Raw genomic sequence first — 18508 nt, 5'->3', positions numbered from 1 at the left:
CAGCAGCTGAGTAGAGTTTAATGTAATTGATTCAGACCATTGGATTACTCATCTAGTAATAGTCATTACATTATTATTAAGCATTGCAAGTTCTTCAAATTAAATCAAGTTTAATTATTATTCAAACCATACATACATACAGCTGAACAAGACCGTGTTCCTTTGGGGCCAAGGTGCAAATCATTCAAAATAGCAAGCAAGCATTTAAAAATAGCAAGTAACATAATTCAGAATAGCTAGAAAAGAAGCATATTTACTCAAAAATCATATATATGAGGCTTGAATTGAATTGACTTTATTTCTTGCATCCTTCACATACATGAGGAGTAAAAATCTTTATGTTACGTCTCCATCTAAATGGGCAATATACAATTATAGTAATTTATAATAAATAGAAGTCAATGTAACATAGAATACACTCAAATCAGCGTGAGTTAATCAGTCTGATGGCCTGGTGGAAGAAGCTGTCCCGGAGCCTGTTGGTCCTGCTTTTTATGCTGCAGTACTACTTCCCGGATGGTAGCAGCTGGAATAGATTGTGGTTGTGGTGACCCAGGCCCCCCAATGCTCCTTTGGGCCCTTTTCTCACACCTGTGTTTATAAATGTCCTGAATCATAGGAAGTTCACAACTACAGATGCGCTGGGCTGTTGGCACCACTCTGCAGAAACCTGCAATTGAGGGAAGTACAGTTCCCATTCCAGGCAGTGATGCAGCCAGTCAGGATGCTCTCAATTGTTCCCCTGTAGAAAGTTATTAGGATTTGGGGGTCCATACCAAACTCCCTCAACCTTGAGGTCAAGTCCTCACTGTAACTGAGGCTACACAGCTCCTGTATCATCTGTCCCTCCACCAGACAAGGGTAATAGGACTAGCAACTTACATTATCACGCTCAACAGAGACTTGCGATTGCAAGTGAAGTGTCGGGGATTATCTCCCATAGTTAGAGTGTGCCAACTCCAATGCTTCTGAGTAGCAGCAGCAACACGGTCTGCAGCCAGGTCAGCTCTTCCATACCCAAACCGGCTCCTCTGCCATCCCAGCAGTGTCTTCCAATATCCCAACCAGCTTCTTTCTCGATATCCTGACTGGTTCCTCCAAAATCCCATCCAGCTCCTCTGATATCCCAACTGGCCCCTTCTCCACCATCCCAGCCAGCCCCTTTGACACCAGTCCAGCTAGTCTGATTAGACTAGCTCACCGATGGAGTAGCCCTGTACTACCCAATGTTCTCGGAGTATAATTGTCTTTGGATCATTTGGATCAAAACTCCTTGAGTTTTAAGATAGCTGTAGATAAACTATGATAGCTATGGATCATTGTAAAACAAATTTTACAAAAGAAAGCACACAATACCATCTTACCAGAAGAATCTGCAATTTCAGTGAACAGTGGGGAAAACATTTTAATACCCCTGCTATAGGTTTCTGATGATGGATGGATGATGCTTTCCTGCAACAAACACTTCATGTACGTGTGTTCATTGGCTGGGAGGGCTTTGCCCATGATGGACTGGGCCATAAAAACTACTTATTGTGGGATTTTCCATTCAAGGGCAATAGTGCTTCAATTCCAGGCTGTGATTCAGCCAATCAATATACTCTCCACCACACATCTATAGAAGTCTGTCAAAGTTTTAGGTGTCCTTCACAAACTCTGAAGGACATAAAGGCACTACTGCGCATTCTTTGTTATTGCACTTAAATTCTGGCCCAGCATAGGTCCTCTGAAATTATAACACCAAGGAACTTAAGTTACTGACCCTCTCTGCCACTGGTTCATAGACATACAGGTTCCTCCCGTAGTCAATAATCAGCTCCTTTGTCTTGCTGACTTTGAGTGAGAGGTTGTTGTTGTGGCACCGCTCAGATTTTAAATTTCCTTCCTATAAGCTGATTCATCACCACCTTTGATTTGTCCTACAACAGTGATGCCATCAGCAAACTTAAATATGGCTTTGGAGCTGTGCTTAACCACACAGTCACAGATGTAAAGTAAGTAAAGCAGGGGGCTAAGAACACAGCCTTGTGGTGCACCAGTGTTGACGGAGATTGTGGAGATGTTGTTGTCAATCCGAACTTACTGGGGACTACGCGTGAGGAAATTAAGGATCCAAATGCACAAGGAGGTATTGAAGACAAGGTCTTGAAGCTTATTAATTAGTCTTGAAGGGATGGTAGTATTGAACATTGAGCTGTAGCCAATAAAGGACATCCTGATGTAGAAATTTAATTCAAAGGTTGTCAAAATTAAATTCAAATGAAAGTGTACAGGCAATAAAAGCTTATGATCATAGAAAAGATTAAAATATAATTAGGTAATATGCAAAGGATTTTTAGCAAGTATAAAATTAAGATAAGATGAAAGTGAGATTAGATAAATCCATGGGACAATACTCAAATAGCAGGGGTATTAAAATGTTTTCCACACTTTTCACTGAAATTGCAGATTCTTCTGGTAAGATGGTGGTGTGTGCTTTCTTTTGTAAAATTTGTTTTCTAATGATCCATAGCTATCATAGTTTATCTACAGCTATCTTAAAACTCAAGGAGTTGTGGTCACTATTCCCGAACTGTTCACTACTGAAAGGTCAGTCATCCAGCTAGGCTCATTGCCCAACACCAGGTCCAATACAGCTCTTCCTCTTGTTGGGACTATTTAGACATTGATTTAAGAAACCCTCCTGGATGTACCTAACAAATTCTGTCCCATCCAAACCTCTTGTGCTCAGAAAGTTCCAATTTATATTAGGGAAGTTGAAGACACCTTAACAACAGCCCTATTGTTTTAGACCTTTCCTTAATCTGCCTGCATATCTGTTCCTCACTGTCCCAGTTACTATTGGGGGACCTGTAGTACAACCCAATCAGAGTGATTGCACCCTTCCTATATTTGAGCTGTACCTATATAGACTCAGCGGACAAGTCCCTCTGAGTGCAGCTGGGACATTAGGCACCTATTCCCACCCCTCTCTCAACCGAGTCTCTGTAATGGCCACAGCATCATAGTTACATGCTCTAAGTTCATCACCTTTACTCATAATACTCCCAATATTAAAAATTCACACACTATAAACTATCCATCCCATTGTATCTATTACTTTGCTCCTGTTTTTACTGGCCCTGACATCAACCTTCCTCTCCACCCCTCCACTTTCTGACCTGGTGCTCCAGTTCCAAACCCTCTGCCCAACTAATTTAAACCCTTTGGAGCATCATCAGCAAACCTCAAAACCAAGATATTTATTCACCTCGTTTAGGCACACCCCTGCCGCAGTAAAGGTTCTAATTATCCAATAACCTGAAACCCTACCCTCTGCGCCAATTCCTCAGCCACTCATTCATCTGTACTATCATCCTATTCCTACCCAGAAATTACTACCTTGCAAGTCCTGTCTCTTTCCTAATTCCTTAGACTCTCTGCACAGGACCTCTTCCCTCTTTCTACTTGTCATTGGTGCCAACGTGCACCAGGACCTCTAGCTACTCTCCCACCCTCTTGAGGATATTCTGCAGTCACTCAGACATCCTGTACACTAGCAGCTGGGAGGCAACACACCATCCTGGCATTTCTTTTCGCAGCCACAGAATCTCCTGTCCTTCCCTCTATTGAGTCTCCCACCACTATCGCTCTCCCTGCTGAGCCACAGTGCTGTGGGCCTCGTTGCTGATGCTGTGCCCTGAAAGTTCAACCCCAAGCGGTATCCGAAAGGGTACATATACTTGTTTGCTGGGGGGATGCCTACACCAACTGCTTATTCCCCTTTACTTCTGGTCCTGCTATTTGAGGCCTGCACTCTGGGTGTGACCCACCTCAATAAAGAGTCATCAATGATGTTTTCAGCTTCTCAGATGGAGTATAACCAGCTCCAACACCTTGACCTTGTCAGTCAGGAGCTGAAGTTGGATGCACTTCCTGCAGATGTCATCATTAGGGAGAATGTTGGGTATCCTGCAATCTCACATTCCCAGCCTTCACTATCATCCTGCCTATGTGTGTTATTCCTTTGGTTCTAACTTCTCAAGCTTAAGTTCTAGTTTCTGACTGTTCTCACCAAAGCCTGACCACTCTAACACTAACCCTTGTACACAATGGCCACTCCATTTACACCTCCCTTCTTTTTATTGGCCCTTGCTCAGTTACTAATGACCAAGCAATCTCCCACTCCACAGACCAGTCCTGACAGGCTCCACTTGCCTCTTAATGCTGGTGCATAAAGTCCACAAGGAACTGTCTCCAACTCACTCCATGATCTCCTGCTCCACAGACCAAGGTGAAAGTATATCAAAAAACAGTTTTAAAAAAATCAGGATAAATTGAATTATTTGATTTCAAATAGGACCATAAACTTCTGCAAGTTGACCATACTGTTTTTAAAAAATATATTGATTAGCCTGTTGGTTAAACAATTACTCTTACTGTAAAAGCTCATTACGTGTGCTGTTTCTAATCATAGTCCACAATCACAGTGTTCAAAAGTGTATAAAATTCATTCTGGCAGCAATATGGCTCATGATTTACCAATTCAACTTGTACTATAAGAATATTAAAGAATAGTGGATATTAAGGGTCCATATTAGAAAGTAGTTCTGGTAAAGATCAGCAATGACCTTACAGTAGAGGATCACTGAAATGTTCCTATCTAGTAAATAAATTCAATTATTCTGAATCAATGGATACCTTGGCACATTAGGAACACCTTAGAAATTATTCAAAATTTAGGTAGCTACCTTGCCAGCAAAATCCATCAGCCCTTTTATTTTATTTATTCATTTTGAAAATAGACTCAAGAAAATAAACAGCTATTAATATAACAGTGTTTTGATGTAAAAGAAAAATGACCAGTAAAGCAATGCAGCTCCTAAATTTTCTTCAAAGTCAGCCACTTCAACTTCACAAGAACCAATGTTATACTGGATTTTCCAAGTTTGTCACAACAAAATTAAAAAAAACTTTCACAAGCAAAATAGTTTCAAAAAAGTTTTAATATACAAAAAATAGTCCCTAACAATATTACTGATAAATTAAGCTATTTCAAGACATTTTAATTCCGCTCCCCCTAATTTTACCTTTAAAATATAAAACAAGATCTTGTTTGAAACTTCTAACTAAACTGACTTTCATCTTTTAGTATATCAACTAGATTTTCTATAGATGGGAATTATTGCTCAAGTTTTAGCAGGTTTGAAACCCTATGCACAGGATTCATCACTATATATTCAGCAGGTCATTCAAACATTTATTGTGCTTTTTTCCCCTTTGTGCTTTAAGAATTTAAAATGCTTTCAGAATAACACCTGACAAAAGGAGAATAATGCAACATGAAATTAGATTGTATGTCTTTAATATTGCACAACCAAAATCTGTCTTTTAAACTTTTACATGATCATATGTAAAAAGTAAAATGTAGGTTACATCTGAGGCATTAGTATGTATTTACAGGTAATTGGTCACAGGCAAAAGATCAAATATCTTTTTATAGTAAGAAATCAATTGTCATAAGTGTAAAACTGTAGTCCCAAACATGTTAGATTCCTTAATGCTTGTACTAGAATATAATATTCCCACTTGTGGAAGTTCATGCAGATCTAAGTTTTCAAAGCATGCTCAGGCACCCCACATTTTCAGGCCTACAGTTTAAAGTACCTTAATATCAAGAACCTGATTTGTCTAGTCAAGACTGTGCAGAGTCTGCAGGCGGTTATGATTTATATTCTAAAGCTGCAATATACCATTAAGATATGTTTATACAAACGTTTCTGAAAATGATGAGGAAAATTCACTTATGTATCTCGTAAACTTTGGAATAATGTCCACATTTATTAATCAGTAGTATAGCAAACATTTTGCTCAGTCTCACATTCATTTCTACCTTTGTGGTTTGATTTTTTAAAACATTGTGGTGTATTTAAAGCATCTAAGTAAAAACAAAATAAATTAGAATAGTATACATTTCAGAGGGAAAAAATAGAGATAAATTAATTCTGAGATTCCCAGAACCAGTTTGTAATCACATACTTTGTGTCAGTAAGTTATCCTCAACTACCATTTTAAATGGTTGAAGAAATTCATGAAATTTATGAAATTCACAATATATTGCAACTTTAAATATGTAGTTTAAAAGCCACATATAGCCTGCATGTGATACAATCTGCATACTTTTTAACAGTACAGCTATTGTTAGAAATAGGCAGAACTGCAACCCTGACACTTCCAATTAACTTTTATTGATGTTCATCAATCTCTGAGGTTTCACCATGCTGTATTCTAGATGCTATTCTGATTGCTTCTTCCAATGATTGTTGCTCACCAAGCTGTAAAAAAAAATGTAATAAATGAGCTGTAAAATTAAATAGGTCTTGTGGAAAAAACTGCAATTCTTAGTTCTCTTCATTGTGTCATTTATGGTGGTGGCATCCGTTGGTCTCGAGAGACCATGGATCTGCGCCTGGAGTTTCCAGGGCGCAGGCCTGGGCAGGGTTGTATGGGAGACCGGCAGTTGCCCAAGCTGCAGGCCTTCCCCTCTCCACGCCACCGATGTTGTCCAAGGGAAGGGCACTACGACCCATGCAGCTTGGCACCGGTGACGTCGCAGAGCAATGTGTAAGTGCCTTGCTCAAGGACATAAACACGCTGCCTCAGCTGAGGCTCGAACCAGTGACCTTCAGGTTACTAGTCTGATGCCTTATCCACTAGGCCACGCGCCAACATGTGTCATTTATACAGTTTGATGTTCCATCATACTATACTTAAACAAATATAGACAGAAGATACTGGGTATAATCAGCAGATCAGTTACTATTTGCGGAGATAAAAATGTCATTGATCTTTCATCAAAACAATTCCTGCAACATTAACAGTTTCACTCTCCACCAACACTGCAATAAATGCCAAGCCAAGAAAGCTCACCAGTGCGTCTACTTCCTCAGGAGACTAAAGACATACGGCACATCAACTTTGATTCACACAAATTTTTATAGATGTATCACAGAAAGCATCCTATCGAGATGCATCTTGACTTGGTATGTATGGTAACTGTTCTGTATGTGTCTGCAAGAAACTGCAGAAGGTTGTGGACATGGCTTAGCACTTCACAGAAACTAGCTTCTTCACTATGGATTTTGTTTAAATTTCTTATTGCCTCTGTAAATCAGCCTACATAATCAAAAACTTCACCCATCCCAGACATTCTCTCTTCTCACCCCTCCATTGGGCAGAAGGTATAAAAGTCTTAAAACCTCAATGCACTTAATATTAATACAAACAACTCAATACTCACAGCTTAATTTTTTAATTTCAAATAATTTTGATTTAAATTTTTCATCTGCTGTGGTGGCATTCAAACCTGTTTAAGCTATTTGAATAGTAAAATTTATCCTTGAACTTTATTTTTTTTTTATGCCAGTACTGAAAATAATATTGATAACACAATAAATGTACAGCTTTCTTCTGTATCAGTAATGTTTTTTAATGAAATAAACAACTAAAATGAATTTATATTTCCTTACTTTAGAAATAACAGTAAAAAACAGGAATAGTAGCTTAACAAAGAGGTAATGGATTAGTCCATGTATAGAACTCATTCTATAAATTTGAATGCTACCACAACAATTGAGGAATCCAATTTTAATAGTGACCATTAAATTACAGGATCATTGTAAAGCCCTTCATAGTTACTGATACCCTTCTGAGGAGAAAAACCTCATCTGGACTTTATACAATTAAGCAGTTAGGAGTCTATTTATGGTATGGTTAATAATGCTGGCTAAAATGGTAATGACCACACCTCTTGAACAAATGCAGAAAATATACGGTGGTATTCCTGTCTTATGATTACAGCAAGAAGGGTCATTGTACACCAGGTTTCCTCCTGAATTGCTGCTTGTGCTGAATAAAAACCTAACCCTAATGCTAAACCCTAACCCTATATCTACAAAAACAAGTCAAATGTTTATCATTAAGAAAACTTGGGATAAATAGAGATTAGATGTAATTTTCTGTTTGCAAATATTCTTCAATTTTACATGTTTACATCTTCTCAAGGTTAAGTCAGAATAGGTAATAAATACTGGCCAAGGATATTCACTGACCTTAAACAAATAATCTAGGACTTTAATACTTCAGTAAGATTCAACATGTCTGCAAGGCAGGTCAGAAAATTGTATGGGAATTGTGAAAAATTTATTCTTCTATTTTGCATTTGAAGGAGCTATAAAATGACTAAGGCCAGGAATTTAGTCAGAACTTTATTACAGAAGTTAGTTTGATTTAAAAAGCACATTTATTACTAGACAATGTTAAGTTATCAATATTATAACAGGAGAGGCTCTGAGGAAATATACCTTCAAATGCTTTAGCTTTGACACTATTTTATTAAATATAATGGTTTCAGATTCATTAAGAACTGGATTGCATAAAGGCTTATGATTTGGTCAGTGAACTCAATGACTGATTCCAATCACAATACTGAAAGCATCAATTTACAACAGTATCAATGTTCATAGATGCCCAGACAGGGAACTTAATTTTTCCCCAATAATATCTACAAATCATTAAATATTAACTATTAAAGTGGCCACAAACTATTCTGCTGATACAAGTAGGGCTTTGATTTATAGCAATACATACATGGTCTCTCAAACTTTATTGGTGTACAGCATGTATGTGGTACTTTTTTTCCTTCTCTACATTCAAAATACGTGCAATGTAGCAACATCCTAAAAATAGAAGAATATAATTAAAGGGAGATGGGAGTCAAAATTTCAATACAAATGAGTGTTGGCATTCAGTCATTCTGAGGGCTTAAGTGTATTGGCATCTGCAGTACAACACAAAATTTATCATATATTCCTGTTATTCTAATTTTTAAAAATTTAAACTAAGTTCTCTTAAAATAATTAGAAATAGCGGCTGTAGATAAAACATACTGTCTATTTTTAAAATGAAGACAGAATGCTCAAAACCCACCTGCACTGCAATTTGAGTGCCATTTGCTGTGGCGAGTAGCGTAACAGGCCTTGCTCCTCCAGTTACTAAATGATGCTCATGGTGTTGTTGGGTAACCATCTTTTCCACTTCAACAGACGTAGCCTGTAGTGCAGCAATAGTTGTCTCACCTCTCATCACACAATCTGGAGTCACGATAGCAACCTTTAGGAAACAGATGCTTTCAGTTAACTAAAGTTTGCAGAACCTGTATGGGTCAAATTTAGTTCATTCCATAAAAGTTACGTAGACAATGATTGTTTTGAATGGAACTGTTGATTAAACAGTTAGAAGTGATTATAGTTCAAAAGAAATTTAAAGAGTGTATAATTGGTTTGCCAGTGACATCTGTGACTGTGATAAAAGACAAAAGATTTAAAATGCCAAGATGTTTTTCTTTTCAAAGATTCCATCTGGACTCATAGTATTCCCAGTATTTTTAACTTTATGCCAAAGACAGCTGCTGATCAACAGTCAACTACTCTTTATCTGTCTCTAGTCTGATGAGTTGAATACTGTTTGTTGTAATATAATTACAACACTGTATTGTATAAAGCTTTTAACAGAGAACATTATCAAAATATTTAAAAGATTGATAACAAGTATGATAAGATGAATAGTCAAAACCTTGGTTAAAGAAAAAGCTTTTGAAGAACTTTTTTTAAAGAGGGGTAATGAGGCAAAGGGATTTAGCAAGAAGTAGTTCCAGAGTTGGGATTTGTTTCTGAGGGTATGGCTGCCATTAGGAAGAGCAATGAAGAATCTGGATTATCAAAAGATCTCTGGGAGTTAAACCAGATTCTAAAACTGGAGGGACAAGACCACAGGATTTTAAGAAGAAAAGTGAAAATTTCAAAATGGAGGTACATGTTAACTATGAGCTAATATTAGTTAATGATCACAGAATTGATGAGTGCATGTTACATAATGTGAATGAGAGTATGAGTAAAAATATTTAGCACACTCTCAAGTTTATGAAGGGTAGAACAAAGTATGTGGACCTGAGTGCACTGAAAAATCAAATGTAAAAGGTAACAAACAGAGACAGATTGAGAAGGACAAAGGGCAATCAATCATTTTCATCACATCATATTGAACAGCAAGGCTATCTCGGCAGAGATGAAAACCTGATTGAAGGCATCCAAATAAGCAAATAAGTAAGGGCAATGATGTGATAGTTTACATAGATGAAAGAGTTGTTTTTTTTAAAAAAAGGGGACCTGAGGATAGAGAGAATCAGTAGCAAGTGCCTCCAAAAGGACCACAACCTTGTTGTTGGGTGTGCAGGCTTGCATGCCTCAGTGACCAGGAGAACTATGTTGGCTGGAGTCAGGGCTTTAAGTTTTGGCTCTTGGTTAGTCACCTATGCCAAACAGGTCAAAGGCCAGATTAAGAGTGGTCCAGCAGTCCTCCAGGTTCAGGGTTTTAGCTTGACTAAAAACTGACTGGTAAAACAAAATGTTGCAGAAAAAGCAATGAAGAATCCTTCTACATCTGAGTGCGATGGTATTCCTGAGTCTCTATTTGGGACTTGCATGACTGACAGTAGTGAAAACCAAGAGGAAGCTGACATGACGAAAGATGCTCTGCACACTGCCAGAGATAGGACCTTCGTTGCTGCCCTGATTGCCAGTGGCATAATGGGCAGTAAGTAAGTAGAAAGTGGTTCTCATAAACAAGATGAATTTGAAGAGAGCACAAGGGGTGTTAGGAGAAAATACGGAGAAAGGGAAGTTTAAAACCACAGAAGAGGAATTTTGGTCCACTGTATTAAGAGAAAAGAGTGAAGTTTCAGAGTAAAAGTACACATTATTGGCCCAAGTATTATTTGTTAAATTACTGAAGTATATTAAACAGATCCTTTTGAAAAGACAGTGAATTAAAATTTTTGTTTAATATGGAACTAAGCCAGGTAGCATAATAAAGTGTTTTGTTGGAAAATCAATGCAAGTTTGCATATTTTCTGACACCCCATTGTTCAACTCCTAGTGAAATAATTCATGGCTAGGAGATGAACAAAAATGTGCAAATGGGAGAGCACAACAATGATCTTGAAACATTCTCACTAATCTGCTAGTGAGTCTGCCTCTAGTCAACTTTAAAACAATAGTCCATGGCTTGAGAGAATCTGGGAAGGTTTATAAAAGGAGGGTAAAATAATTTGGACCATAAGATATAGGAGAAGTAAGCCTTTTGGCCCATCAAATCTGCTCCACCATTCAACCATGGGCTGATCCAATTTTTCCAGTCATCCCCACTCCTGTCTTCTCCCCAAACCCTTTGATGCTCTGGCTGATCAAGAACCTATCTATCTCTGCCTTAAATGCAGCCAATGCCTTGGACTCCACAGCTGCTCATGGCAACAAATTCTACAGATTTACCACCCTCTAAAATAATTTCACTGCATCTCTGTTCTAACTGAAGGTGTGCCCTCTTATCCTAGACTCCCCTACCATGAGAAATAACTTTGCCATATCTAATCTGTTCAGGCCTTTTAACATTTGGAATGTGTCTATGAGATCCCCCCTCATTCTCCTGAATTCCAGGGAATACAGCCCAAGAGCTGCCAGGCATTCCTCATATGGTAACCCTTTCTCCTGGAATCATTCTATGAACCCTCTCCAATGTCAGTATATCCTTTCTAAAATAAGAAACTGCACACAATACTCCAAGTGTGCTCTCATGAGTGCCTTATAGAGCCCCAACATCACATCCCTGTTCTTGCATTTGCCTTCTTCACCACTGACTCAGCCTGGAGGTTAACCTTTAGCGTATCCTGCACTAGGATTCCCAAGACCCTTTGCATCTCTGCATTTTGAATTTTTTCCCTATCTAAATAATAGTCTGACCGCTTATTTCTTCCACCAAAGTGCATGACCATACACATTACAACATTGTATTCCATTTGCCACTTTTTTGTCCATTCTGGCAATTTATTCATTATTTAAATATAGCAACTAATTAAATTAGGTTTGACAGGGAGCATGATAATCGCGACTGGCAGGGAAGGGATAGTGCTGTGAACTGGGAAATGCTTTCATATCCAATAGTTAAGTCAACAATCTTGCTGACTTGCAGGTTAAGTGTGGAAGCCAAAGACTTCTGGATGCATAATATACTTGACCTTGCAATGATCATCATGCTTAAGCATGAAGTCTGAAAAGATCATAATATTTGGGGCACAAATGTGCAACTGTGAATACTGTAGATAGGTTTACGGAAGAGATAAAACAGCATTTTCAGAAAAATATTGTAAGGTAGCACTTATAACTTCCAGTTGGTTAATGCATGAGTTTGACCCTTTGACTGGCAACAGTTTACAAAAACATCCTGAATGTCATTGCTTTCAAAGATATCAAACATACAAAGCAATTGCTTTACCTGTTGACCATCTGAACCATCTGTTGTTACCATTGTAACTGAATGGGTATCCTGTGTTGAAATAACTGCATCATGTGCGGGGACTGTGATGGTAGTACCATCTTGTGTTACCATTGTTATAGTATTGCCAATCCCTGGGAGATCTGTCTGAGAAATGCTAACCTGAAAGAAACAAACAATGCAGATAAAAACTTCTTGCATACAGAGCTGAAGATTTTTCTACAATCAGCCCACTACTTTGGCTCTAGAACAAGATCGATTAAGTAAAAGTCTACAAGGAATTTTTAAAAATCCTTGCAGAGTAACCCAACTGATCTTATACTTAATCAGTTGACAGAATAACTTTTTCTTCAACTTAGTCTTAAGTGTGTGTCCTCTTACTCTGGTTTAAACTCTCATGAGTAGAAACACCCTGCCAACATTTATTTTCTGCAGCCCCACTAAGAGTCTTGGGTCAATAGGAATGCTTTTCCTTATAAATTCCAAAGAACACAGACCATGCCTAGGATCATTATATTGAACTTTCTCTGAACTGCCTCCAACGAATCAGAATCAGGATTAATATCACCGGCATATGTCGTGAAATATGTTGTCTTTGCAGCAGCAGTACAATGCAATATATAATAATAGAAAAAATTGTGAATTACAGTAAATATACATACAGTGGCATGCAAAAGTTAGGGCACCCCGGTCAAAATTTCTGTTACTGTGAATAGTTAAGTGAGTAGAAGATGAACTGATCTCCAAAAGTCATAAAGTTAAAGATGAAACATTCTTTTTAACATTTTAAGCAAGATCAGTGTAAAATTTTTGTTTAGCACAATTTTAGAGTGAAAAAAAGGAAAGGAGCACCATGAAAAAGTTTGGGCACCCCAAGAGATTTCAGCTCTCAGATAACTTTTACCAAGGTCTCAGATCTTAATTAGCTTGTTAGGGCTATGGCTTGTTCACAGTCATTGTTAGGAAAGGCCAGGTGATGCAAATTTCAAAGCTTCACAAATACCCTGACTCCTCAAACCTTGTCCCAACAATCAGCAGTCATGGGCTCCTCCAAGCCTAGCACTGTAAAAATTAAAATAAGTGATGCCCACAAAGCAGAAGGGGAAGGGAGAGAGAGAGGGATATATATACATACATACAAACACCATTTCCAGAGAAGTTGGGATATTTTCCAAAATGCAATAAAAACAAAAATCTGTGATATGTTGATTCACGTGAACCTTTATTCAACTGACAAAAGTGCAAAGAAAAGATTTTCAATAGTTTTACTGACCAACTTATTTGTATTTTGTAAATATACACAAATTTAGAATTTGATGGCTGCAACACCCTCAACAAAAGTTGGGACAGAGGCATGTTTACCATTGTGTTACATCACCTTTCCTTTTAATAACACTTTTTAATCGTTTTGGAACTGAGGATACTAATTGTAGTAGATTTGCAATTGGAAATTTTGTCCATTCTTGCTTGATATAGGACTTCAGCTGCTCGACAGTCCATGGTCTCTGTTGTCTGATTCTCCTCTTCATGATGCGCCATACATTTTCAATAGGAGATAGATCTGGACTGGCAGCAGGCCAGTCAAGCACACGCACTCTATCTACAAAGCCACGCTTTTGTAGCCCGTGCAGAATGTGGTCTGGCATTGTCCTGCTGAAATAAGTATGGACGTCCCGGGAAGAGACGTCGCCTTGATGGCAACATCTGTCTCTAAAATCCTAATATACGCCTCAGAGTCAATGGTACCTTCACACACATGCAACTCACCCATGCCATGGGCACTGTTGCACCCCCATACCATCACAGATGCTGGCTTTTGCACCTTTCGCTAATAACAATCAGGATAGTCGTTTTCATCTTTGGCATGGAGAACTCGATGCCCGTTTTTTCTGAAAACTAGCTGAAATGTGGACTCGTCTGACCACAGCACATGGTTCCACAGTCTTTCGGTCCATCTGAGATGAGCTTGGGCCCAGAGAACTCGCCGGCATTTCTGCATAGAGTTGATGTATGGCTTCCTCCTTGCGTAATACAGTTTCAAGTTGCATTTCTGGACGCAGTGACGGACTGTGTTAAGTGACAATGGTTTTCCAAAGTACTCCCGAGCCCAGGTGGCTATAATTGTCACAGTAGCATGACCGTTTCTTAGGCAGTGCCGCCTGAGGGCTCGAAGATCACGCGCATTCAACAGTGGTTTCCGACCTTGCCCTTCATGCACTGAGATGTCTCTGAATTCTCTGAATCTTTTCACAATATTATGTACTGTAGATGTTGAAAGACCTAAATTCTCAGCAATCTTGTGTTGGGAAATGTTCCTTTTGAACTGACTAACAATCCTCTCACGAATTTTGGCACAAAGGGGTGAGCCACGACCCATCCTTGCTTGCAAAGACTGAGCCTTTGATGGACGCTACTTTTATACCCAGTCATGATACCTCACCTGCTACCAATTAGCCTGCTTAATGTGGAATCTTCCAAACCGGTGTTACTTGAATATTCAGTGCACTTTTCAATCTTATTTTAACTCTGTCCCAACTTTTGTTGAGTGTGTTGCAGCCATCAAATTCTAAATTTGTGTATATTTACAAAATACAATTAAGTTGGTCAGTAAAACTATTGAAAATCTTTGTACTTTTGTCAGTTAAATAAAGGTTCACGTGAATTAACATATCACAGATTTTTGTTTTTATTGCATTTTGGAAAATATCCCAACTTTTCTGGAAATGGGGTTTGTATGTATATATATATAGCTACGGTACTTTCTTTGTACCTGCATCATTATGTTGGACCCAGGATAGATTCTCAGGAATATTGACACCCAGAAACGTGAATGACAAACTTACTTTTAAAATAAAGTGACTAAGTCCTCTCAATGGAGCTTGTTGTATGTATTGTAGAGCCCCAAACCCATGAAATAAAAACTACCATACCATTAACCTTCTGGATAACCCTACAATCTGAGAGAAGTTGGTTGTGTACTGCTTAATATTTTTGTAATTTTATGACCTGTTTGCATGAAAACTGCATTTTTTTCAAAAAGGAAAACAAACGAAAAGAACTTGGATTAGAAAAGAATGGAAAAAAAATCAAGCAAGCAAAGCAAAGGTGGACTCGAGGTAAATTTCCAAGATGGAATCCCACATTTCCTTTTATTCTTACCTGTTGTTGCGTACCATCTTGAGCAATAAGAGCCATGTGTTGACTGACATTTGCCTGGGTAACAGTGGTAACCTGTCCAGATAACGCAGTGTCTTCATCAACTCCTGTTACATAAGTTATTGGTTGGCCCTTCAGGATTTCATCCCCAGAAGAAACTTTTGAAATAAAATTATACAAAAACAGAATGATACTTTATTTTTCTATTTTAGAAGTATTTTAATAGGAAAAAAAGATTAATTTAAGCCATAAGTGCCAAATGTTCTGCATCACACAGAAACTCTACCAACCAGATGGCTTTATAAATAATAGCCATCTTGGTGAAACTATATCTGATGCATTCTCTTTGTCCTATCCACTTCCCATCCATTCTCTCTGCAACTTTACATTAGCCACTGCTCCAGCACATCATTCTGCATTCAGTTCTATTTGGATGCCACCATCAAAAATCCATTTCCCTTCAGCCCGCAAACCTCACCCCCACCCACTTCTGCTTTCTGCAGGGATCACTCTCTCCATGACTCCTTGATCTCCTCATTCCTTCCCATTCACCCCTCCCTATACCCTGATACTTACCCCTGCAATCTATATATGATGCAATACTGGTCCCTTCACCCCTCTCTCACCACCATATAAAGGGTCTAACAAACAGCCCTTCAAGGTTTACATGAGAGGCTGAGGCATGCACTTCCAAATACCTTTTTAACTATTTCCATGTAAAGGTGGCAAATTGCAACTGCCCAAAATATACTGGTCTCAATGTATCCCGATTAACAGTGTGTCCCACTGTATTTAGTATTTTGATATCTGAACTTTCCCAACTGATGACAGTCCCAGTTCTCACAATAAATTTTAAGCCATTATGGTCTACTTAAAGTTTAAATTAAAACTCTCAAATTATCAAAATTATATGTTATTACTTTAGGCACATTAATTCTTCTCATCTTATGAACTTTCAGAAGAAAAAGAAATGAAGAAAATTTACAGGTTACACGGTTGTATGGCTGTTTCAGAGATCCATGATCCAGGTTCAATCCTGATAGTCATTGCTATTTGTGTGGAGTTTACACATTCACAAATTCTCTCCTTTCCAAAGAATCATCAGGAGGAAACAAAGGGCATGTGAGCAATTTTTTTGTATTAATTGAAAGGAGAACTTTGCGTAATTCTACATCCACTTATAATACCTGCATACAAGCTGTGTATGAATCAAGCACTCATAACTCTACAATCTATTATCATTTAGATGTTTCTTTACTCCTTTTGCCAAAATGGAAAATTTATTCACTTGTTATATTCTGTTTATGTTCAATCTACAAGCATGACTTAATGTTTGAAGTCACCTGTTGTTTACCTTATTTGACTCCATTCCCAGTCCTGCATTCATGGCCTTATACTGATCTAATACAAATCGACATAAACCTGAGGGTTTGTAAGGCTGTCTTCGTTTCTACTGGTGTGTACAAAAACAAGTGATGCATTCAAGGCACAGGAGGCTAACATGCATTTTAACTGTGGCCCCAGTGCTAAGGATTCAATGGCACAAGACTAACCCTCATGCATATTGAGCAGGCCATTGCTTCATATTATCTGCTAGTCACCTGTTAGTATTATTAGCCGGTCCAAGACAATTTACATAGAGAAAAATACTAATCTATCTAAATTAGACTCACCATCCTGAGGTTCAAAGAAAGTCTCTTCTTCTTCAGTTGGCTCGCTATCCCCATGTGCAGTTCGCTTATGCATTGCCAATGTTGAGGTCTGTTTATAAGTTTTGCCACAGTGGTTACAGTTATATGGTTTGGAATGAGTATGAACCACATGGTGTTTATATAAACTGGAGTACTCAGTAAATCGCTTGTCACAGCCAGGTACCGTACATACATAAGGCTTCTCCCCTGAAAATCAAAATAAATGAAATTGTCACAATTTCAAATAAGGGCCAGGACAGTGATAATAAAAGGGAAATGTCAATGTAATTTGCTACAATAAAAATTTTTACAATATTTTTGCTAACTAATAGCTTGAAAGGGATTAAGATCTATCAATGCTCTACAATCGATATTTTACAGTACAGCTTCTCCCCAGTTTACGAATGTCCAACTAATGTAGAGACTAGCAGTTGAAAGATCAGTAGGATGATCTACTGGCTACTGACGTATCTTAAATGCCTTTAAGACATTGGTCATACCATATTTGGAGTACTGTGAGCAACTTTAGGCCCCATATCTAATAGATATGCAGGCGTTGGAGAGGGTCCAGAGAAGGTTTATGAAAATGATCCTGAGAATGAAAGGGTTAAATTATGAAGCAAGTTTAATACTGGGCCTGTACTAAATGGAGTTTGGAAGAAAAAGGGAATTCTCACTGAAACCTACTAAATAGGGAAAGGCCTAGATAAATGGGATGTGGAGAGGATGTTTATAATAGCGGGAGAATCTAGGACCAGAGGACATGATTTCAGAACAGAAGGACATACCTTCAGAACAGGTGAGAAGGAATTTCTTTAGCCAGAGGGTGATGTATCTGTGGAATGCTTTGCATTGATGGCTGTGGAAGCCAAGTCATAGGGTATATTTAAAGCAGAGGCTGATAGGCTCTCAATTATTAAGGACATCAAAGGTTATGAAAAGAATGCAGGAGAGCAGTTGAAAGTGAAAACAGATGAGCAACAATCGAATGGTGGAGCAGACTTGATGGGGCAAATGGCCTAATTCTGCTCTTATGTCTTAAGGTTTTATTGTAAAAGGAGACAATGTTCACTGCATTGCTGCCATAACTGGACTAACAGTCAACAGGTTTTGTGCCTCACGTGGTGTTCCTGAATCTAGGTTCGAAGTTTTTAAAGTCAAACCTGCAAAGCTACTGCTAGTTAGGTCTAATCATTGCTTGATAAGTGAGTAACCAACTATACTAACAATATAAACTCCTTGCTTACTAATCTACAGATATAAAGTTTTCATATTCTTTTGAACATTAAAAAAGT

The 18508-nt window shown here is 38.2% G+C and overlaps 1 protein-coding gene across 2 annotated transcripts in view; it reads right to left on the bottom strand.

Moving 5' to 3' along the window:
- Nucleotides 1-4980: 4980 nt before the first annotated feature.
- LOC140729611 (zinc finger protein 143-like) overlaps nucleotides 4981-18508 on the bottom strand; it is a 53047-nt gene continuing 39519 nt past the window's right edge. For both annotated transcript variants that reach the window (XM_073049573.1, XM_073049572.1), the window contains 5 exons: nucleotides 17196-17420; nucleotides 15526-15680; nucleotides 12367-12528; nucleotides 8968-9150; nucleotides 4981-6314 (listed from right to left, as the gene is read on the bottom strand). In XM_073049573.1, coding sequence (XP_072905674.1) covers nucleotides 6225-6314; nucleotides 8968-9150; nucleotides 12367-12528; nucleotides 15526-15680; nucleotides 17196-17420 — 815 coding nt within the window. In that variant the 3' untranslated portion in view covers nucleotides 4981-6224. The remainder of the gene's footprint in view (nucleotides 6315-8967; nucleotides 9151-12366; nucleotides 12529-15525; nucleotides 15681-17195; nucleotides 17421-18508) is intronic.

The sequence above is a fragment of the Hemitrygon akajei genome, chromosome 6 (genome assembly GCF_048418815.1).
Source record: "Hemitrygon akajei chromosome 6, sHemAka1.3, whole genome shotgun sequence".
Taxonomy (NCBI): Eukaryota; Metazoa; Chordata; class Chondrichthyes; order Myliobatiformes; family Dasyatidae; genus Hemitrygon; species Hemitrygon akajei.
This window is presented reverse-complemented; position numbering and strand designations above follow the sequence as displayed.